At 62.7% G+C, this 23371-nt stretch overlaps 1 protein-coding gene across 1 annotated transcript; it reads right to left on the bottom strand.

Annotated features, from left to right (window-relative positions):
• Window positions 1–797: 797 nt before the first annotated feature.
• On the bottom strand, window positions 798–22927 carry LOC118613546 (basic proline-rich protein-like). Its single transcript, XM_036235723.1, has 2 exons — window positions 16637–22927; window positions 798–2445 (listed from the first exon to the last, which is right to left on the bottom strand). Exon 1 carries the CDS (start codon window positions 21110–21112, stop codon window positions 19763–19765), a length of 1350 nt encoding a protein of 449 aa, XP_036091616.1. The 5' UTR covers window positions 21113–22927; the 3' UTR covers window positions 798–2445; window positions 16637–19762.
• Between the last annotated feature and the right edge of the window lie 444 nt (window positions 22928–23371).

Genomic DNA, 23371 nt, shown 5'->3' with positions numbered 1-23371 from the left:
CATGCACCCCTGTAAGAGCAGAGGGGGCTGGCTGCCTCTGGGGTCCTCCACTGGTTCCTGGGCCCTCAGTCTCTCACAAATCCATATGTCACCACCGGGGACCATCCTCCAGAGGCCCTGAGATAACGCCGGAGGGGGATCTGCCCCCCATCCAGCCCCTCCAAGCACCCAGTCTTTTTTGGAGGGTGTCGATGCTGAAAGGGTCCCTTGGCCCAGCTAGCTCTGTGACTCCTTTATTTTCCTTCTTTGATGTCATATTAAAATAAGTGCATTGTAAACACAAGACTAACTTTGTCCCCTTTTATCTAACTGAAATTGTGCTTATTAAATATGCCTTCTCCGACTCCGTGCCTTCCTCCTCCAACTGCATTCTGGGCCCGGCGGACAGAGTCGTCTCTGTCTCATGGTAGCCGTGCGCCTGCCTAGAGGGACAGCTCGGGAATGGGGCCCCGGCCAGGTGCCCACTGAGACCGGTGAGCCTGCAGCAGGCAGGGCTGGGACCTTCCGTTTGCTGAGACGCAGGGACACCAGACCCCACGTGGGAAGCTGACCTCGGAGCAGCCGTGGCGTGGAAACCGCCGTCAAGCCTCGGGGTTGCTTTTTGGTGTCGCGCGCTGTGGCACAGGTGGCCGGCGCCTCCCTCTGCTGAAGCACAGATAGACAGACGCCTTTCCGCCCGGCCTGTCTGCGGGTCCCCGGATCCCCCGCGTCCCTCCCGGGCTGCTCGGGTTGCAGCGCCTTAGCCTAGGGGGCGGGGGAGCGTCCCCACCGCAATGCAAAGAGCTGCATCCGAGCCATGCGGTTTCAAAAATATTTTATTTTCTGAAATAGCCATAATGTCTCAGCTCTGTCTTTGTTGCCTCTCTCCAGGTGGAGGGGCTGAAGCCATGACAGGACAACATGGAGGCGCCATACAGCACACCTGCGGGACAGGACGACGGCAGCGTTTATGAGTGTGGGTGAGAGGCGCACCTGGCTGACAGACAGGGCGGGTGGGCGTGGCCCGGCGATGTGGGCGTGGCTAGACAGATGGGTGGGCGTGGCTGGACAGGAAGGCTGCACGTGACCAGACAGTGGGCGGATGTAGCTCGACAGAGTGGGCGTGGCTGGACAGGGTGGGCGTAACTGGACAGATAGGTAGGCGTGGCCAGACCTGGGCAGCAGTGCAGGACAGGTGGATGGGACTGACCAGACAGGTTGAGTGGGCGTGGCCAGGCGGATGGGCGTAACCGGGCGAGACGGGTGGGCGTGGCTAGACCTGGGTAGGCGTGTCAGGGCAGGCGGGTGGGCGTGGCCGTATAAGACTGTTGGGTGCGGCTGGACACAGGTGGGCTTGACTAGACAGATGGTGGGCGAGGCCTGTAGGGTGGGCGTGGCTATACCTGCGTGGGGCGTGGATGGGTGGGCCTGGCGGTTCAAGCACTGCTCAGTAAGTTCATCCAGACATGCACACCCCACACTTCAGGGGGCACCCCTGAATTCCCCTCCTGCCCCCCTCAGATTTTAGGCAAAGCAGAGAGCCACACAAACAGCTCATAGGTCCTTCGTGGCTGCCGCACTGGGCAGTGAACGCGACTCTCACACGTGACGCAGCTGAGAACGTGCCCGATGCGTTGCTCGGAGTCCAGGTGTAACTAACGCTAGGTTTGTTTCTAGAATGTTCCGGGACGCTCTTCATCCAGGGACAAAGTCTCTCATGTGCGTGTTACACGGTCATTCCTTTCTTCCACAACACGTGTGTCCTTCTGGCCACAGACCAATAACAATGTTTGGGGTAAGTTGGCCACAGGGTGGATGGGGGTCCTCGTGTACCCCCTCCCAGGGGCAGGAGTGCACCGTAAAGCAGTGGGTGTGGGGGGTCACGGCGTGGGCTGCATCTGAGATGGAGTGACCAGGCCCAGGTGCAGCTCTCTCAACGGCGGTGCGATCCGAAGGTGCCGCTCTTGGCTCCTCCCGCCCGGAGCGAGAGTGAACACTTCCCACGGCCGCCCTACAGGGGTTGGAACCCCAGTGGTTCGCCACGAGGCTCACGGGGACAGCTCACGAAAAGTTCACAGCAGACAACCAGGCGGGCGGGCAGGGACGGCCGGACGGAGCCACGAGGGAGGATGGAGGTCACAGATGCCAGCATGGCCCCGGAGGTGACGCTGCCCACGAGTCCCGGACGCCTGGCGATGGCTTGGCAAGATGAGTGAGGGGCATGGCCTTAATCCTGATGGGTGGCCACACGCCCAGCACCCCCACAGTGCAGCTGGGGTGGCATGCTGGTCCGCAGCCTGCAGTTAGCAGCTGGCCAGGGCTGTCCGGGCGCCTGTGCGTCCGCGTTGGGGTCCTGGCCCGCAGCGGCCCACGCTGGGGATGTTCTCACGACCTCTCGGTGTGCGTCTGGACGAGGGGTGGACAAGGTCTGCACGGCCACCAGAGCACTGTGTCCGTTCGAGGGCCCTGAATTGGTATAAAAACGAAAACAGAAAATAGAACCGTAAGGCGCGGACGAATCGATGGTGAGGTGACGAAAAGTAAACCCTCTGAAACGCCGCGGACGACCCTTCGCCCAGCTCCCGGGGCGCCGTCCCCAACTCCGTGCGCACGTGAAAGGAACACGGGGCCCTCGGGAGGCGGGGCTGGTGCTGGGACGAGGCCTCGGGGGGCGGGGAGGGGGTGCCGCCCAGGCCCGGGGCACCGGGAGGTGCTGGCAACGAAGGAAAACGTCAAAACTCGAACGGCGGAGACCACGCGGGGCGGAGGCGGACGCCGAACTCAGCGCGGCCCCGCGGCCCACCGGTGTGAACCAGGGGGTAAGATCCTAACGGAAGGCGACCCCAGATTCGAGATGAATATTCATCAGTCCACACTGAGGAAAATACATAATTAGATCGATCAGTGCGGGAGGAGGGCGCAAAGGCATCGCCATGCGGGATGACTCCCCAATACGCAAAGGCATCATCCGACCCCAGCAAGGGGCAACTTACGGTCCCACTTCGTTAGTGTGGGCGGCAGGAGGTGACATCCTCCGGCGGAGTGTGGCGAGAAGGGGAAACTAGGTTGGCAATGGAGAAGTGTGACCAGTATCACCTCAGGCGGGGACCGAAGGCCAACAGCCAGAGTGACAAGTCACGAGACAGCACGTCCTCCGTGGAGGAGGCCATTCCCACCCTCCCGGGCCGCCCGACCCTCCGTCTTTGGCACAAAGCGACACGATGTGTCCCCAGTTACGATGTCGTGGGACCGAGGCAGACCCAGCACCGAGGGCCCCCCGCCTTTGTACCAGGCACGGCGGCTCGGAAGCGGACAGCTGGTAGCTCTGAACCCCAGGAGGGAGCCTGGGGGTGGGGGCAGAGCCCTCATCTTTCCTAGTACCTGTTTGCTGACAGGGGCTTTTCCTGCCTTTGCTTTCTCAAATTCCCGTCTGGACACGGCACGCAGCACCCCCCACGTGACCGCAGGTGGTTAGAGATCCGGCATGATCGTCACAAGGTACATGGTGGTTACGCTCTGTGGCACCCCAGGCTGTCAGGCAGGCTGATCGTGTGCAAGGCGTGGGTTTCAAGGTCGCCCTAGGACCTTGGTCTGGCCTGTCCTTCCCTTCCCCCCTCACGGACCCTCGAGGCAGAAGGCGGACGCGGGGGCTCACGAGGCACCCACAGTGGGCGTCTCAACGCAGTGGGGGTGACAGTGCCCAGGCAGAAGGGCCGACGAGTGGACCAGGCCCCTGGAAGCAGAAACCGCAGTGGGATCCGGGGGCACAGCATCGAGACGGAGGTTACGTCTCAGGCCACATGTGCACGTGACCCATAGGGCGCCCAGGGGTGCAGAAGTGTGCGTGCTCACGTGGGCGTGCGTGACTCTCTGCCCCGGACGCGCTGTCTCCCCATCTCAGAGCTCAGTCAAGCCCCCCGTCTCCTGTCACCCCTATCCTACGTGGGTCCGCGCTACGTGGAGACCAGGCCGGCTGTCCACCGGCTGTCCCGTGCCGGCCTGAGCAAACTTCGGTTACGGTGCGACTCGACATGTGTCCCTGTTATCAAATGACCTGGCGGGAGTCCCGCCTGAGAATTTACCAGGCGTGTCTGGCAGATGCTGCAGCTCCTGGGGCGTGAGGGGAGCTCAGAAAAGTGGGGTTCGAAGGGCGTCACGGGCTGAATTGTGTCCCCCGCGAAATTCATATGTTTGAGTGCTAACCCCGGGGCCTCAGCATGAGGCAGGAGGCGGAGATGGGGCTTTGCGGACCAGACGAAGGGACAGTGAGTTCACCAGGGTGGCCCTGACCCCACAGGGCTCTGTCCTTAGAACAAGAGGGGACGAGCCCACAGACACACAGAGGGACGAGCGCGTGAGGAACAGGAGGAGAGAGGCCGGGGGGGGTGGCCAGCCCTGCCCACACCTGGATCGTCCTGCAGCGTGTGACCTGAAACGGGTCTGTGTGGGGCCCTCGTCACGGCCGCCCTAGCGAACTGATCCGAGAAGCGAACATGTCGGCATTTAAGTTCACGTTCGAGCTGTGCAACATGACAGGCACTAGCCAGGTGGCTACTTGAGTCACAAGCAATTAAAAGTCAAAGCCGTGGAACGGCCGGTGGGCGGAGCGTGTCCGGCGTGTCACCGCCCAGCCGTGCTGGTCCCCCTGACACTCCTCTGCTGCCTGTCTCGTCCCCGCGGAGCCCGCGTCAGTGGGTACTCGCGCCCAGGCCCCTGGCTGCACCCCAGGGGCAGGAGAACCAGGCGCCCGTGGGAATCCCAGCCGGCGGCCGGCCACCCCGCGGGGCCCAGCACGTCCCTGCTTTGTCTGGCACAGCGACCCTCCGTCCCCCAGACACCTGCAGGGAGGGACCCCTTCTCTACTCGATGCTTCATTTTTCTGGATGCCATGTTGCTTCCTCTCATTTCCTCCCCTTTCCCGGGACGGCCTGGGTCCCCTGAATGTTTTCTGGGAAAGACCCGAGCCTGCTACCTGGGACCCGCTGCGTCAAATGCCTCGTCATGGCAGGGTGAGCCGCGAGGACTCCCTGACACGCAGCGTCCCTAATGATTGCCACGGCCCGGATGGTGGGGGCAGGGACAGAGCGTTCCGGGGTCTGGCCGAGCAGGGCTGGAACCCCATCGCGGCCCGTGCGCGCGCTCTGTTGGAGGCGACCCTTGGGTGTGGGCTCCCCCGTATGAAGACAGGATGTTGGCGGGACACCGGCCCCGGGTGAGCCTGTGATGTGTGGGACCTGTGAGTATGACCTCACCCGGCAGAAGGGGCCTTGCAGATGTGAGAAGGTTAAGGGTCCTGGCTGGACCCAATGTCATCAACAAGGGTCCTTGCAAGAGGACACAGTGTGGTCACAGAAGCAAGCATCAGAGCGACGTGTGGCCGTGCCCGCAGGGGACCGGCCACCCCCAGAAGCTGGAATCGGCAAGGAAGGTTCTCTCCTGGACATCCCATAAGGATGCGATGCTGCCAAAACGCAGACTTTACTCCCCCGAGACTCACTCTGAACTTGTGGCGTGAACTCCAGGACCGTAAGTGAGTCCGGCGGTGACGTTTCGGGCCAGCACTCCTGGGGCCGGACGTCCCCATCAGCCACAGAGAATAAGTGCTGATTATGTAACCCCAGAGCCGGGTCGGGCCCCGCCCCACGGTGGGCGGCGCCACCCAGACATGCGTTCATCAGTTGATCACCTTCGAGGCGGCGTCACCTCTGAGCCTCTCAGAATCAGAGCGGCCTTTACCACCCGGGCGAGATCTGCCTGCCAACAAGACCCGCCGTGCGGCCGAGAAACGGGCTCCCCGCGGCCCTGCCGGCCCCGCCTTGGGCCCCGGGACCCCAGGGCTGACACGCTGCGGTTCTGCCCCGCCGCGCACACTAGCGCGGCCGCCCTCCTTCCGCACGCGCCGGCCGCTGTTTCCTCCCAAAACGCGGCTCATTCTCCGAGGACACACCCCAGCGCACGTTCGCACACAGCTCCGCCCTGCTCGGCATCCCGCACGATGGGATGGGAGCGCCGAAGACCATGCCCGCGCCTTCCACTCACGCGTGGACCGTGTTCTCGCATTGCTCTCCGCGTGCGGTGCATTTGCCTTCAACGCTGCAAGCCGCAGAATTCCCAGGGCAGGAGGGGCGAAAACGCCCCGTCCGGAGTACGATGCCTTTGCCACAAAGCGGCACCCTACGATTTACTCCTCGAGCCTGTAACGTGACCGCTGGAGACAGACAACGCAGGAAATGCTCGGCGGGGCTCGAGGAAGCCGTTCTGGGATCTAGCTCACCCCGGAAGGTGACGTCCCAGACGATTTCCAGGGTGACCTCTGGGTCTCCCTTGCTTTTCTCTTCTTCCCAAAGAGAGATGCGGGTAGCTGGAAAAAAATAATAAGGAAGTCAAAGCACCGGGGGAAATGACAAGCCCCGAAACAGGTCACCTGACTGTGACCTTAATAGTCCACGGGACTAAGTAATACTTGCAGTGCCGACGAGCAGCCTGGGGACTGTTTTTTTTTTTCTTCTTCTTCTATTTTTTTTTTTAAATTCTAGGAGAAGAATAATTATTTCCTAAATAGCATTCTTTTGGGAAAAGACAGCCCCTCCCAATGGCCTGGAAACGGTCAAAGAGAAAGAGAGAAGAAAAAAAGACGGGAAAGAAAAAAAAAATACCAAACACCCCAGCCGCGTGGAATCTCTGGTTCGTCGCTCCTTTCTCGCACAATGACCTTTTTAGTTTTCCGACCAGCATGGGTATCCTCACCCCCCTCCCACCGGCCCGAAGGAAACACAGACAATTCAAATATAAGCGAGTACAGACAAAGACAGTGTTTAATGACAGTCGGTTCTGGGATCAGCAGAGGTATTTGTTTCTCCACATTGCCGTGCTGTGGCGATCCAGAAGGAAAACTGACGAGTTTACGGGGATGAGGGTCTCGGCACTGGGGAATGTGGTCTCTGACGCACAAAAAGAGAGAGAGAGAGAGAGAGAGAGAGAGAGAGAGACACCACCATGGCAGCACAGGTTTACGAGGAGTCAAAGGAGAAGGTACACACAAGTGCTGCGGTGAATGCGAGTTTAGCTGCAGAGGCGCGTCCGTGCAGCCGGGTACCGGAGGGGTGTTTGCGCGTGCGTATCTGTGGAGGGACGCACGGGTGTCTGCAACTGAACGGACAGCTCTAAGGGCGGCACTATTCACAGCAGCCGGGGTGTGGACGCGGCCGGGGTGCCCAGCAAGGGCGGACTGGATAGAGGAGACGTGGTACCTACACTCGGTGGAATACTCCTCGGCCCTGAAAAGGAAGGAAATCTCACCATCTGCAACAACATGGTGCCCCTGGAGGGTATTACGCTAAGTGAAATAAGTCAGACGGAAGGACAAGTATCTTGGGAGGCCCCTTTTACGTGGAATCTAAAGAATCATGTAAACAAACAAAACAGAGACAGACTCCTAGATGCAGAGGCCAAACACGTGTCACCAGATGGAAGGGGGGTGGGGGCGGGGTGAACAAGGCCACGAGATGCAAGACAAACCGGCAGTCACAGCCTCATTGGAGGGATGCGGAGCACAGCACAGGGAATTCATTTGGTTACATTGTAATAAATCCGTGCCAGGTGGGGACGCGCCTCACCGCGGCGGGGGGTCGGTAGGGGGCGGGGTCACTTCGTAAATGATGCAAACGTCTAACCACTCTGCTGTCCCCCTGACACTGTTATCAAAGAATGTGGAATGCCAACTATCATTGAAGAACAAAAACTTTTTTTAAAGAAACCGGAAGCGATGTGCGCATGCCTCGTTCCCGGGACGCGGGAGCTGGGGGTGCGGGCAGGCGCGTGAGCCGGGTGGGCGTACGGCTGCGCTTGGCGCTGGGCTCGGGGCGGCTCGGGGTGCCCTTCCCGGGGTCCGCGCAGCATTTCTCCCAGATGAAACCCAAACGAGGCCCTGTGCTCGCTTACCCGCCACCCAGAGGGTGGGAACGAACTCGTGTCCCCAAAGCCAGCCAGCGTGACGGCCGAGCGGACTGTCCCAGGACCCTTAGCGCGACTTGTCGCCGAGTTCGCCTCCTCCACGGGCTGTGCAAACGCCACTGCTACGTGTGTTTATTGCAACCTCCCCCCCCTACCCCCCCACCCCCCGAAAGGAGACGCGGCGCCGCGCCGCCGCGGGGACCATCTGCCGCCGCCCCTCTGTCGCGCCGTCTGTGCCGTCTCCGGCACTTGGCCTGCCTTTCTGTTTTCCTGTGTTTTAAAATCTTCTGCTGACAACACGGATCGCTCAGCTCGCACCTGCTGCGGAGCCGCGCGCGCGGCAGCGCCCCCCTCGCCGAGCCGAGATCCTCGCGGGTGACAACAAACGGCCTTGTTTTGTGCGTCATCGGATTCACGCCGCGCAAACCGGGCGCCCACGGAGCGGTGACGCGTCGCGTCGTGTGTGGGCCGCCCCGAGGGGGCGGGCTCCAAGGACGCGCCCCCCTCGTCACTCCGTGGCTCCTGACGTCCCTCCGGGGACCTTCTCGGGTGACAAGCTCAGGCTTCCGTAGCCGTATTTAGGCAAACGCCGTCGCTGCGTGGGGGGCTTGGTCACGGACGACACAGAGAGGAAGGGGCGGGTGGCACGGGAGGCTTAGTCTGGCGAGATGGTGAGTGACCACTGACCCTCGTGGCCTGGCCTTCAGGTCGCCGCTGTCTGACATCTCAGCCACGTGTCTGGACCCGGCTTCGTGCAGAAAACCGGCAGCGGCTCCCAGGGGTGCGTGGGAGTCAGGGGCACCACGTCAGCTCCAAGAGAGGGGCTTGGTCAATGCCGGCTCCTTCCTCGTGAGTCCCAAACGTGCCGCTCTCGAGGGACGCGTGGATGGAGGATGGACAGAGGCAGCCGTGCCCGGCCTCCCCGGCGCCCGAGGGCAGGGAGCCGGTCAGCCCCGAGGCCCCCCGATGCAGAGGACCCGGTCGCATCTCGCTGTTTTCCAAGCTGCCTCCCCGCGCCCCACAAGGCCTCACCTGATGCACGCGCTATTTCGAGCCACGAGCTGCGTTTATGACATTGGCATCCACACTCGTCCCCCGACTCGCTGCCCACGGAGGCTTCGCGACTCCCGGAAGCCCCGGCTTCTGCCCGCAAGGCCCCCGGCGCACCCAGGAGTCCCCGAGGGGGCGGGGACGGGCATGACGGGCTCCCAGGGAGCCACACGTCTGCTAGACAAGTGACGCGGCCGAGACCGCCGCCGGGGACACAAACCCGCGCCCCAGAGTCCCCAGGGGGGCGGTTGCCCCCCGGGACCACGGCGAACACTGCGCAGGCGCACGAGGTCCCCGAGCCTTTCCATGCCCGCATCCTGCGCGTGCCCGTCGCGAGTTGCTACAGTAACTTACGGGAAACGAAGTTTTCACACACGGAACGAGTCACGCGGCGCGGAAGGTGCTGAACTCGGTCCACGGAGCGGCTGGGCTCCGACAGCGTGCCGTGCGCGTCCCACAGCCCGCCGCGCCGGCGTGGGGACGCGGGGACGCGCAAGCCCGCAGCGCCGCCTCGCGTGCCCCGGCCAGTGCCACAGCCGCGTCCCACGTCCCTCTGCAAGGGGGATGGCGCTCGGGGAGGCTGCAGCGCGCGTCACAGAACGAGCGGGCAAGGCTGGGGGTCGGCGCACGCCGCCTGCCTCCTTCCTCTCCCTAAAAAGCTGCAGTTAGCTTTACGAGCAAGAATAGGGTCCCCACCCTGTCCTTCCTGCCCCCGCCCACACGTCTCTTGTGAGCCGAACCGCAGTGCCCAGGAGGCAGACGGGCACCTGCGCCCGGTCCCCAGCAGCCTGCCCGCGGGTCCCGGATTTCCCCTCGCCGTCCTTGGGGGCTTCTCTGCCCGTCCCACGCACTCACTGGCACCCCGTGTCCCGGTCTTCAGACAGATCTGGAGCCAACGCACAGTGCATTCTGGGCTTGGAAACATACTCTCAGGTTCACAGACAGCGACTCAGTCAGGAAAATGTCCCGAACTAAGTGTTCACCACACACGAGGGACATGGGACACCCCGGAAGACCCAAAACCGCTGCCTGGACTTCAGTTCTGAAAATGCACAGCACACGGTCAGCATGAACAAAGGCGTCCAAAGCTTTTCTTTATCAATTGACACCTGCGTGGACACGGCGTCAAAAAAATTTATATATTAAGCAGTTATTTTGTAATCCCTAGAAAAAGTATTCCACATTTAACATACAAAACTGCATTTTAAAAAGTTGTTTAATATCTCGTATCTAAGGAAAATAGTATTCCTCAACCCCAAGGGAGAGCTGATGTCAGAAATATGATTTGAAACTCTTTTTTGCAGTGAAAATGCAAGGGATGTGAGCCCCGAGGCACACGCATGCACACACTCGGCGCGCACACGCGTGTGCGTGCAGGTCTGGGGGTGACAGATGCTTCTTTCCTTGTGCTCCGGGGAAAGTTACGTAACCCTCCCGTGCCAGGCTCTCTTCTCCGTTCTGTGTACGTGGGGTAATGATCGTGTTCTTGCCGTCAGCAGCGTAGCATGCGAGGTAAATAAACTCGCTTTAACTCCGTGTCTGGCACTTAGTAACACGTGCAGCAAATACTAGATACGATTGTGATTTCTAGGGGACCAGGGTTCTTTCGGCAGTGATCTCACGCAGTCCGGGTCCTGTGTAGAAAAAGAGGGAAGTCACAGGACGGACATTTCTGCCTCATCACGCTTTCTGGCCTTTTGAGATTTTCCGTGAACCTTGCTCCAGGGCTCATCCACCGGGCCGCTGGCACTGGGTCTTAGTGGGTGGCACTGTTTTGAGGCCGCTCAGCTGTCCCTTTTCTAGAGATATGAAATGCCCGCAGAGTCAGCACGGCCTGACGGCGGCCTGGGCCAGCCGGCGGGTCCACGCATGCTTCCACGGGCAACAAGGGGAAGCCGGCAGTGACTTCAGAGAAGCAGACACAGGTCTCACGTGTAACAGAAATGTGCCCCGGAGCTTCAAGTGTGACTGTCATTCCCCCGTGACTACTCTGCACTAACCAGCTCTGTGACCTTGGCTAGGAAGCCACCTCTCAGGGGCCCTGGCTGTGCCCTGGCGTGCTGCGGTGTCTGTCTAGCGTGGTGTTTACGGAGTCCCAGAGAGTGCGTGAATTCTCTCCGCCGACTTCACGGGTGCCGTTTGAATCCTGGGTGTTGTTCTGGTTTGGTGACGGGAGACGTGGGAATGACTGTGAACTAGGGACAGCTAATGCCATTGTCCCCAGCACCCACAGACACGTGGCTGACCTCTGAGGGCTGGCAGGGTATCCTCTGGGGAAGCCAATAAACACCGCTCTCTCGGAACCGAAACCGCGTGTGTGACAAACACCCCGGGGAGAGGCCGAGAAGGCGCCTATGCAAGACATCGCCAGAGAGCGAGCAGGCCGTGTGCACGGCCGGCATCGTGAGCCGCGTGCAGGGACCCTCCGGCCAGGCGGGCGCGTCCTGGATGCTATCGGTTCAGTCACGCTGGCCTGTTCGTGGTTTCCTGTCCACCCCAGATACGGCCGCAGGGGAAACCGGGCGCGCATCTGCGTGTTCCGCCGGGCGATCCCCCGAGGACCAGGCACCTAGCCTGGCCGCCTTCCTCTCCCCCAGCGAATAGCCGGCCGGAAATGTACGTGGGATAATTCTGGGTCCTGATTCACACGCCCGGCGGGGGATGCGGGCGTCAGAACCTCCGGCGGCTTTTTTTCTTATTTTTTTTCCCCCTGTGTGGAAAATACTGTTTGAGGCAGAACAATTCGGAGCGTGAGCATCCAGCTCCTGCCTGGCGCCTGCCAAGCCGATTTCACCTGCTACCTGGGGCACCCGGCTCTGGAAACTGATCATGAGCACTAATCCCTTCCTGTCGCCAGGGTGTGTTTTATTTTTGGACTGAGTCAGGCCAATGGCAGGCTCTGGGGCAGGGGATGTCTGGGGGGACCGTGGGCTGGGGCAGGGTCTCTCCACATGGGGGGGTGTTTACTAGTGAGGCCCGCAGAATGCCTTCCGAATGCATTTCCACCGGGAATATTGCGGGGTGGGGGGCGGGTGGCTCCAGAAATGTTCCTGCATTCTCTCAAACAGTGCTTGTGATCTTAAGAATGAGGGTCCCCTTCCCTCCCTCACACGCTGCGTCCAGCACACACACCTTACACGCTGCAGGGTCACTACTGTCCCGTCCCCGATTTTAACCACAGGAAAACAACCGGAAAACAACCACACAGACTCGCCAGCCCTCATCACCCGGAAATCACAGAGCCTCGGGCCCCCTGAGTTTCTTAGGATTCCTGGAGACCCGGAGCCCCTGCCTCGTCTCCTGGCTCCTTAACCCTCCAGCGGCTGGAGACAGAGTCAAGGGCAAGGGGTGAAGGGACCTGGGTGACCCCAACGGGAGCTAGACCTGAGCGCAGGGGCGTCCCCCAGCCGGCCCCGGCGCCGTGCCGCCCTGCCCGGGTCAGAGACCGCGGCAGCCCCGCTGCGGGCAGACAGACGGTCCCGCCGGGGCCAGCCTACGGGAAGGCGGATGCTTCTCCGCCCGGGTGCTCTGCGCAGAAACGTTCGGCGCGGGCATTTTCCTGCTCGCACGGTTTGATTTAAGTCACAAACTTGCTCGGCACAGTTGGAAGACAGCAACGCGTGATTCTTGCTCCATCTGCGCCTCTCCTCTGGGGAGGAGGGGGAGGCAGGAGACCTTGGAGGAAGCCCCCTCCCCACCCCTCCCCACCACAGCCTTTGGGAGTGCGAAGACTGCGCACCAGCTCTTAGCCCTGATTTCCACTGCTCGCCAGAGGTGGCCCTTTGCGGCGGATGGCGGTCGCCGCCCACCCCCCTCCGCGGCGAGCTCGCTTGTCACACTTGTGCGGGGTTCCTGGGGGAGACGGCACCGCCGCGAGGGGTCCTCGGGCACGCAGGCAAGGGGCTGGGGACTGAGAAGGGCGCGGCACGCACCCAGCACCCGGCGCTTGTTCCCACTCGACCTCGGGCCGCTGCGCAGGTGGCGGCTGAAGGCGGGAACGGCTCGCGCCCTGGTCCCCAAAGCGCCTGGCGGGACTGGCCGGAGGGTGGCCGAGCAGGCCAGCTCCCAGCGCCCTGCACACCCACCTGCAGCCGCCCGCCAGCGCCTGCGTCCGGGCGAGGAGCCCAGGGCGCAGCGCCCACCCCGGGGACGGTCCCGCGCCTGGGTCCCGCGCCCTGAGCGAAGTTGTGCCTGCTCAGCCCGCCGCGCAGCACGGCCGCAGGAGAGCACTCACCCCCTCTCCGGTCCGTCCCTGAAGGTCAAGGCCAGGTGGCGGCGGCGGCGGCGGCGGGCGCGCGGCGGGGCCCAGGGCGGGGGGCGCCGGCGCGCCGCGCAGCCCCCATGCCCGGCGCCGGGGCGCGCTCAGCGCGGCGGCCGCCGGGGCCCTGGGCGCTCAGATGCCGTGGTCGCAGTCCACATCGCGGCAGATGTACCAGAGGATCACGTACAGGATGAGCAGGATGGCGAAGATGAACAGGGCCACCAGGATCGCCTTGGTCACCGGCGAGATGAGCGACTGCATGGCCCCGGCGGGGCGCGCGGGCTGGCGGGGGGCGCGCGGGGGCGCGGGGCGCGGCGCTCACGACCCCCGAGCGCGCCCGGAGCCCCGCGCCGGCCCCGCGCCGCATCCGCAATGCTCCGTGCCGGGGACGGGCGCCCGCGCTCGGCCTGCGCTCACCGCGCCCGGCGGCCGCGGGGCTGGGCGCGCGGCGCGGGGGGCGCGGGCGGCCGGCGGGCGGGGGCGGCGGCCATGGGCGAGGACGCGGGCGCGGGCGGGCAGCGAGGAGGCGGCGCGCCCGGCAAGTCTCCGCAAACTTGCGCGGCGGCGAGACGGCGGGCGCGCGGTGACAGGTGGAGGGCCGGCGCCCCGGGGCGCAGCGCGCAGCCGTCCGCGGGCGGCGGGCGGCGGGGGGCGCGGGGCGCGGGAGGGAGCCGCGGGGGCGAGCGCGGGCGGCGCGGCGGAGCAGGGGGGCTCCCTCCGCAGACCCGGCGGGGGCAGGGCGGGCGCGTGGCGCCACCCCCTGCGCCCCCGCGTGACCCTTCCCGCCTCTCCGCTGTGCTGGCCCCTTTCTCGTCGCCGCGGTGGCTGTGTCCACCCCCCCACGCGTCTCCCGCAGGCCCCCGCGTCTCGGGGTCCCCCGTCTTCCCTCTTTGCGGAGCCGCCAGCCCTTGGCTCGCCCTGGACCGCTGCGATTTAATTACAAAGGAGCGTAGGGGGTTGGGGGCGGTGACGGACGCTCTGCCTTCCCTCCGCTCTCCCGCGCGCAGTGGAAGCCGGGAGGGGGCCGCGCAGCGCGCCCCTCGGGCTGGAAGGGGGCGCGGGTGCAGTGGGGCGAGGCAGGGGGAGCTTCAGACCCGGGGTGCCCAGCGTCAGACTTACATACGGGGCGGGGGCCACGGTGCTGTGGAGCACGGGCAGAGATCGTTGGGGCGCCCAGCTCCAGAACTGGGGATCCAGGCTCTGCCCCCGAGACAGGAAGCCGCCCCCCAGCACACGTGTCTCCCACCCTACCTGGCCGGGCCGTGTGGAGGAGGACACGGAGCTGGCACCCCGAGTCCTTCCACGGGCACCTCTCCCGGGCACTGGGCAGTATTCAGGGCACATGGCTGGTGGGCGCCCCAACAAGGTGGGGAGGAAACAGAAGGCCCAGGGAGCCCCCTGAAGCCTTTCCAGGCTGGGACGGGAGTGGGGAGTGGGTGTCGCCCAGCGGGGTGTCCTGAGTGCACTGTGCCGGCGGGGGTGGGGGGGAGGGTGTTGGGGCCAGAAGCCCCCGTGTTGCAGGGACCAGACACCCCCCACCCCACCCGGCGCGCATGACCAGGCACTACACTCTGGTTCTCGTCCGCAGCATGCGCGGGCCTGACAGCGGTGACCCGGGTGTGCGCCAGGCCTGACGCGAGTCCGCGCTCCTGCGGGCACAGCGGGACACGGCGTAGATGCCAGCGAGCCCCCCAACGCTGGTTCCCGGGGCCTGGGCAGGCAGGAGGAGGCAGCGCTGGGGGGGTGGTCCTGGATCTCCCCGCTGCATGGGGCGTCCTTGACCTTCAGACGGCGGCACAGAGCACACACCCGCTGAGCCAGGTGGGAACAGCGTCTCCTCAGACTGCAGCTGAGCGAGGGTGCAGGGGCTTCTCAGGGCCTTGCACCCCCCGCCCCCGGGGTTGTGGGCTGGAGACCGGGTGCCCCCTTCGCGCGGGCGGCAGCGAGGGACCCCACAGCGCATGCTCCCAGCAGCCAGACGCGCACGCGCTGGCCGGGCCCTGAGTCTGTTGTCCGTGGAAGGGCCGGGGCCGCGGTCGGGGCTGCAGGTAGATCCTCACAGGTGACACAGCCCAGCTCAGTCATAGGGACTTGCAGTGGGGGGCCTTCTCGGTGCTGCTCGGGGCGGGGGGAGGACGACGACAGATTTATGCTGAGCACAAGGGCACAGTCCGGCGGTGGCGTCTTCCACGCGGCGTCTGATCCGCGCCAACGCTGCGAGCTTCTCCAGGGCGGCGGCGTCCGCGGCCGAAATGCTTCCTTCTTCCTTCCTTCCTTCCTTCCTTCCTTCCTTCCTTCCTTCCTTCCTTCCTTCCTTCCTTCCTTCCTTCTCTCTCTCTGTCTCTGTCTCTCTCTTTCTCCCTCAGACACACACACGCACACAGGTGTCCGGTTGTCAAGGCAGCCGGAGTCTCGCTGACATTGCTCACCGCCCTTGATTTTGCCCGTGCGACCTCCCAGCACACCCCCGTGCGGCTCGGAGCTGCGAGGCGCGGCAGGTGGGAAGGTCCGAGCGGGCGTCACCGCAGGGGCCGCTCCTTGCCTCCCCCGCCCAGCGGAGTCGCCGTCTGGCGCGCACGCGTGCGGTCAGTCCACGGACCACTGCCCGGCCCGGCGGCGCGAGCGCGGCTGCCTTCGCCACGGCCACCGTGCGTCATGTGCCGTATGCGCGTTTCCCTGAGCCGGACACGCAGAGTCGCCTTGGAAGCAGGGGCAGCTGTGCGTAGCAGGAGGGCCTCGGGGAGCCTCGTCCCTCAATCCGCCTCAAGCCCCCCCCCCCTTAAACACCGCCCGGCCCTGCTCCCAGCACCCGGCGTCATCGGAAGCCCTCTCACAGCGCCGACCTGACTGTCACCTGTGCGTCACGCCGGCAGTCGGTGAGAACATGCGCTTCATGGCCTTCTCACCGAGCCCTGGACCAGGGCTGCCAGGAAGGGGACGCCGCGGTGAGCTGGCTCTTCCCGGAGCGAATTCCCTCGGAGTCAGGTAAACGGCCTGTTCGCGAGTCGGACTCGCAAGGTGCTCCTCAGAGGCCCCTGTTGCATTTGGGCGCGGCGGCGCATGCGTGAGAGGCAGCCCCCCCGACGGATGGCAGTCTGCCGGTCCCCTCCTTCCGCCAAAGCCTTTTACTCCTTCTCAGGTATGAAAAGCCACCTGAACGCGTGTGAACTTGGAGAGGCGGCTCGCGGAAACGCCCGTGCCGCCCGCCGGACCGGCGCCGTCTCCGAAACCACGATCCCACGCCACGCGGAGACCACGGAGGCGCGTGAGTCTGTCGAGCGCGGGCGTGGGCTCGCCGGGGACGGCGCCCCTTGCGTCCAGGGCGTCAGAAGAAATCCACACCGTGAAGCTCAGGCGTGGAAGGGCACAGGGGTGAAGGGACTGGAGACCTACCTCCACCATGCTCGCTGCGGTTTGGCCGCGGGGCGAGAATAAATGTTCTCGAGCGAGCAGAACGCTCGAAGGACATTCTTTCCGTGAGAGCAGGTGCCGGGCGAGCTCGGCGGCCGGGTGTGCATCTCAGTTCCCGGGAGCGTTTAGAAGTTCGCAGACCACAAGATGCACACGCTCGGGTCAGGTGGAGGAGAGAGGGGGCGGCTCCCCAAGGACCTCAGTGCCCCCGTGACTCAGAGAAGCAGGAACACAAAATCCCCTCGTTTCGGACCGGCCCTGGTCAGAGAGACTGGCGTGGACCCCAGGGCAATCGTGGGCGCGAGGTCGGTCGGTCGGTCGCAGAAACGCCCGTGTTTTTCCTGAATGTGCTGCGCGTCTTTAGAGGAAGTTGGGCCAGGTCCAGCGTTTTATATAGAAGATGGAACCTCTTTCCAGAGAGGTTTTGGACCGCGTCTCTCTCTGGCTTGACTCAATTGCCGAAAGTAATCCAATAATGGCTTCTGCCTCTGCCTTGCTTCAAACGCAATATATATATATATATATATATATTTATAAATATATATATATTTCATAGGACACTTGCCCAAATGCTCCCCAGTGTCAACCTCCTGCAGACTATGGTGCTGCAGGCCACTATCCTGGAGCCTCGTCTCAGTCTTGGATCTCCAAGATGTATCAGCAGACGTTAAGCTCATGGAGACTCGACCGGGGGTCCTGGTGCTGGCGTCCTGAGATTCACTCTATGGGTAAACCATGGCTCTTCTCTCCGAATCTGTGGGTCGGCGGTGCATGGCGAAGTGTGCTTGTGCGTTGGAGGGTTGAAATTATGGTGACCTTTCCTTCTTGGTAGGTGTTTGTGATGATGATGATGATGGTGGTGGTGATGATGATGATGATGGTGATGACTGGTTAGCTTAAATTGACACGTCGACTTAGGTAGAAACAGACTTGCTAATTTAAGCATATTTTTGGCAAATGATAAAATCCACAAAAAGCCGATGAACTTAAAACTGCATGTCTTCCTAGTGGCTCGATGTCACCTAGAGGTCGAGGGACCATTCTGACCCCTCCGTTCACGGTTCCTGCTTTGTCTTAGTCTCTCGGCTTCGTCCTCTTTCCGCGATGCCCTTTTGCTGTGTGTTGATATCATTTCGAAGTTGACCCGGGGCGGGTGGTTGCCATGAGGTGTTATGAGATGCTCTTAATACACGTAAGCGCGTATCTTGGGTTTGCCACGTTCTCGTCTGTGAACGGAAACATTACGACTAGATCGACTTTCACATCAAGAAAAGCAGAAGCAACCCACGCGCCTTTTAGAACGGGCTCGTGTCATGAGGAACCCTCCCTCGATCCCTTGAGGTAACTGTGTTGTTCCGGGAGACAGATGCCTTAGGCTCCGTGTGCTGGCCAAGGATGCGTGACTCAGCAGACCGCGTGGCGCGTTTGGCCCTTAGCACATTTCTCTTCTTCTTTATCCCGGAGCTACGGGGCGCCGACATGACCCTGGGAAGTACAGGAAATAACAGAGCGGGTCCGTCGCCATGGCTCCCGGATGATGGACGTACCAGACGGGTGTGGGCAAACCTCACAGCATTTCTTCAGTGACAGTGACCCCGGGACCACTGTTGCAGATTCCAGACGGTCTACACGGCTATGTCTTTATGTTCGGCTTATTTTTCATTTTTATTTAGTTCGTGGGGGAGAAAAATCCAGACCTCGAGGATGCTGGGCCAAATGCACCGAGTGGGACCACGCATTGCAGGCAAGATGTTTCAGTTTAGAAGTCGAATCAGCGGCCCCCCCTTTCCCGTGTTTGCTTAACGGCTGGGGGATGTGTTTTGCAAGTGTGAGGTTCTTGAAACGGGCACCTCAAGCGAGTTCATGTTTCTCCCCGCCTCCGCGTCTCGGACCTAGAAAGGTTTTCCGTGTTGCAAAGGATGGATGAGCATCACCGATTCCGCACTGGGAATCGGAAAACACGGGTGATTTGATCACAGCCGTAAGGCACACCGTTGCCATTGGGTTATTCATCGGAGGAAAGGCTGAGGCTGAGAAGTCACGCTTTCTGAAGAACCATTATCAAGGTCGGTGCAATGATCCATCCTGTTTCTTTCGTGAGGATAACTCTTCCCAGAACATGGAATCTGTCATAAATCTGCACGCGGATCTCTAGTTGCTACATCAACGTTCGAAACGGTCCTCAGTGAAGGACCCACTTTCTGTCTGCGGTGTAGATGTGAGTCTTTGCTCCCCACACAGTGGGTGCTTCGTAGAAGCCCATGATCCGTTTCCGGGAGAAAGGAGGAGAGACAGCTCAGTCCGGGTGGGAGAAATCGCGGTACTTTCTACGAAGACCATGGAAAGTGGTTTTGCAGCATCCTGACACCCAGGAAACCTTGAGAAGTTGCGACCTCCCAGCCCTGAGACGGCTCGTAGACAGATGTGGAGTTGGAGAAGGCAAGTGAACGGTGCCCACTTTCGCGATGAGCTCGCCGCCTGCCGCCCCTCCAAGGAGACGGGAAACGCGGACGAACAGAGAGGAACCCCTGGGTTTGTCAGCCGCATGCTTAGCGAACAATTTCGGAGTTCACTCGTGGGCACGTTTTTCTTCCAGGCACTACGGGTTGCCGGCAGCATTGTAGGATGTAGGCGTCGTACCCCGTGATGTAGGAATGCACCCTTCGGCTCCAGGCTGAATGCGAATGTCCCAGTGTGGGGCGGTGCGGGACCTGAGGACTTTGGGGGCGCAGACGAGGGCGTGGATGAATGCGTCAGGCTTCCAGGGCGTTTCCTGCATTAGCATATACTTCCCGGAAAGCGGGTGCCTTTGACCGAGGTATCAGGGATTCCTTTTACGAACAAGAAGCTGAGGGCGGACAGTCAGAGTGAGGCTCGAACCCCGAAATCGCCTGGTGGACAAGCGGAGAGGTGATTCAGTGTGAACAGAGACTTGTTCTCTTTCTAAAAAGGTATAAGATACCGGTCAAACTGAAGGGTGATTTTCAAAGCCGCCGGCGTCCTCATCACAGACCCTCTGTTTCCAAGTATAAAGGAGAATTTGGGAAATCAGAAAACTCGATTTTGCAGAGTGCTTCTTTATGGTGTCCACGAGCGCGCTGTCAAATCTTAATTCTCTAGCCATGGTGGTATTTTTGCGGCGTGCAGACCTGCGGAGCTCTCAGGCCAGGGCCCGGCAGGTAGCGGCCAGTGCGCGGGCGGCCGCCCCGCCCGCACCGGCTGATTCCCTTGTCCGAGGGCGCCACCTAGTGGCCGCGCGGCTGCAGGTCGCCGGCCCGGCCGCTTTGCGGGGGCAGCTGCTGCCCGGCCGCCCCTCCGCCCCCCCTTGGGGCAGTGTCCACAGCTGCTGGGCGCCGAGGCCACGTGCCCTGGTCCTTCGGGTGTGGGATGAGTGCTCAGAGTGACAGTACCAGCTCGTTTCGGCGGTGCGGTTGCCAGACGTGGCCGGGCCCCGGAGGGCTCCCAGCTTAGCTCCCAAAACAAGCGAAGCTTTTCGGGTTCTTCAATGGGACGAAGGGCGCGGAGGGGCTGGCAGAGAGACGGGCTGGCGGGTGGCAGCCGGAGCTGATGACTTGGCCCCGGCAGCAGGCTGCGGGCATCGTGGTCATGGCCGGGCGGCCGTGCGGCCCACACCCAGGGGGGCCGGCTCCGTGGGCCCGAGCCCGGCCTCGGCCTGCATTCTGCAGCCCGGGGAGTGGCGGGTGCTGGCGGCAGGGGCCGGGGCCCGGGCGGAGCGCAGCTCTGCGTACAGACCGCGATGGGCCAGGGTCCAGCGTGACCCACATGCTCGTAGGACCCTGGGCATGCAGGAGCCGGGCGGGGTCGGAGCTGAGCGGGCATTCCCCGGGCGGGTCGCACCCGGGAGTCAGGTCTCCGTCTGCACATGGACGTGAACTGATGCAGACGCCTGCGCGCCGGGCGGTTTCCCCCCACGGCGAGCTGCGACTCCACCTCGGGACCCGGCAGCTCCGCTGGCCGGAGTGTGCCCAGGAGCAGAGAAGACTCCAGCGCCCTGGAACACACACACGCACGTGTGCACGCGGAATGGCCACGACCCGGCGTCTGCCGGCGGGGCGACGGGTGAAGGAGTGGGGTGCAGCCCCGCGGGGGAGCAGTGCCCGGCCGTGAGGCGCAGGGGGTGCCGACACGCGCTACCACGCGGCTGGGCCTTGGCCCCGCGACGCCCGGTGGCAGACGCCACACACGGAGGGTCACGCAGCGCGAGGTCCCACATTCGCAGGAGACGTCCGGGACACCCCCGGCCGCAGAAGGCGGGTCCGCGGCGGCCGGCGCAGTGGCCGTCCGGAGCTCGCTCACCTCGCATCGCCGAAAGGCTGCGCCCACGACCGGTGCTTCCCGCCCCCGGGGGCTGGCCACCGGCAGGCCGCGCTCCGTGGCCACGAGTCTGACTCTCTCAGGCAGGGCTTTCCTCCGTCTTACGGCCGAGGCGCGTTGCATCGTGTGCGTAGACGATCTTTCATTATCCACTTATCCACTGGCCGCCCTGCTGGGCTTTTCCAAATAGTGTGGGTTTAAGAACCTTTTCTACGGTTAATCCTGGTTTTGTTCCATCGTGACTACGGCTCATCTAGACGAGTCGTACGTCCAGGTGTGTGTGTGAGAGACGACGGAGCAGCCGGCATTGCAGGCGGGGAGTGAGCGCCAGGTGCCCAGCGGCGGGCGCTGCACCTCGTCTCCGGCCGCGTTCACGGCCGCCGAGCCTCCCTCGCCCTACAGCTGGCGTCCGGGGCATCAAGGACGCACTCAGCGCAGAGGGCACGTCGGGTCCCCAGCTGGAGGGTCGGACAGGGGGAGAGGCGGGCAGCTAAGGCTGCACCCGAGATGTGGAAGGACATGCTTGTCCTTCACGCTCACCTTCGGAGTGCACGAAAGACACTTGGTCAGGAAAGCGGATGGCTTGTCAGAGTCGCGCCCTGCTCGGACATGGCTGCGGCTCTCTGGGGACGTTCGTGGTGCCTGCTGATCATTTAGTTTTCAAGATGTGCTCTCACGGGGGTCACAGACAGGGCGGCCCTCCTCCAACGGTTGCGACCCGGGCGAGGCTTCGGATGAGGACGGCAGAGAGGTGTTTAGGCTCTGGCCGCGGCGGCGGCTGCAGTTAACGAGTAAGGGACAGTACGACCCCGAAGTCAGGGGCGTGGAGAGCCGGGCCACCCCAGGGCTCCGTGAGCGCACAGCTGAGTCCGGCGAGCAGGACGGTTATGTTCCCGTGCTCACTGGGGACAGGACCCAAGTTAGATGCCCAGGCCGGGTGGCCCTGGGCAGGTCCCAGCCTCATGTCCCTCTGTGCAAGATGGTCCCTTGAGGCTGCCGTATCACAATGCCACGCACTGGGGGCCTTACAATAGGCAGTCGAATTCATTGCTCACAGCTGCAGAGGCCGGAAGTCCGACTCGGAGGCGGCAGGAGCCTGGGCGTCTTCTCCTGAGGTTCACAGTTGGCGTCTTCCCCTTGTGGGTCCTCGCACAGCGGAGGCTGTGGGGGCTGCCCGGGGTCTCTTCTCACACGGCTGCTCTCATCTTGCCGCCTCCCGTTTGGGATGAGGGCGTCCGTTGGTGGATTCGGGGCAGACGCAGACGTCAGCCTTCATCACGGAGGTGAGGCAGCCCTCGGCCTCGCTCACGCAACGGGTCGGAGGAGCGTCCGAGCTGCCACCCTCCGGAGCGGGACCTTCCTTCCCGGTGTGTCCTTGCTTCGGCTCAGATAAACTCGGACTCGCCTGAAGCCTGTCCGCAGGGCGAACGTTCTCGTGTTCTCGGAGCTGTCTGTCATCACCACACGCTCTCGGGACGCTGCCCCCTGCCCTGGCCCCAGGTGTCCAGGTGACAGAGCTCGCCAGTGGGCAGGAGCCCAGCCGAGGAGGCTCGGGGCCGAACGCTCTCGATGGACGGGCTCGGGACTCGGGTGGCTGCCGACCGGACGCGGTGCTCGGACAAGCTGCACAAAACGGAAGGTTTTCCTAGGCGGAAACGGGCAGGGACGAAAAAAAATTCTTCGGCGAGAGCTGCTTCGGGCACCGGCAACCTCAGGGGTGGCGGGGGCAGGGGGGGGGGCGCTCGTCAGGCAGACGGTCATCTGCCTCACGCCTGCTGCGGGTCAGCACATTCCAGAACCATGGTGTAAGGTCACATTCCTGGGACGGTTGTCACCAAAATCGAGTCTCGTTTGTTGTCCTGGGCCAAAGGTCCTACTTGGAATGACTCACTTTGTTTCTTTGTTTTTCTTTCTTTGTTTCTTTGTTTCTTTGTTTCTCTCTCTCTCTCTCTCTCTTTCTTCCCCTCCCGCCCGCCTTCCTTCCTTCCTTCCTTCCTTCCTTCCTTCCTTCCTTCCTTCCTTCCTTCCTTTTCCTCTCTGTCTCTCTCTCTCTCTCCTTTTCTCGTTTTCTTTTTAAAAACGGAGAACACATCTCAGAGTCTTCCCACGCTCATGCACGCCTTCGGAGGCTGCCTGTCTTCCAAGGCGGTGGGTAGCCTCGCGGAGCAAGGATGTGGCCAGGCGGGCACGCTGCTCCCCGTCACCAGCAACCCTCGCAGGAGGGGCTGTGAGGGACCGCTGTCCTGGCCGCATCTTCTCGTATAATCTCCGCTATCCCGACACGTCCTGGCCTTACAGTGTGTCTGTCACTGGGCTTTCTTCCCTGCTCCCTAAAGGAATCAAAAGGAGTGACAGTCATTCTCTCGTTAGTGGATTCTCCAG

Source organism: Rousettus aegyptiacus, unplaced genomic scaffold, assembly GCF_014176215.1.
Source record: "Rousettus aegyptiacus isolate mRouAeg1 unplaced genomic scaffold, mRouAeg1.p scaffold_m13_p_19, whole genome shotgun sequence".
NCBI classification, from domain to species: domain Eukaryota; kingdom Metazoa; phylum Chordata; class Mammalia; order Chiroptera; family Pteropodidae; genus Rousettus; species Rousettus aegyptiacus.
Note: the sequence above shows the minus strand (reverse complement) of the source record. Positions and strands in the feature narration are given on the sequence as shown.

Bases quoted from the DNA above. Each gene is read 5' to 3' on its own strand.
- LOC118613546 (XM_036235723.1), bottom strand. From the start codon at position 21,112: ATGCAACGCGCCTCGGCCGTAAGACGGAGGAAAGCCCTGCCTGAGAGA.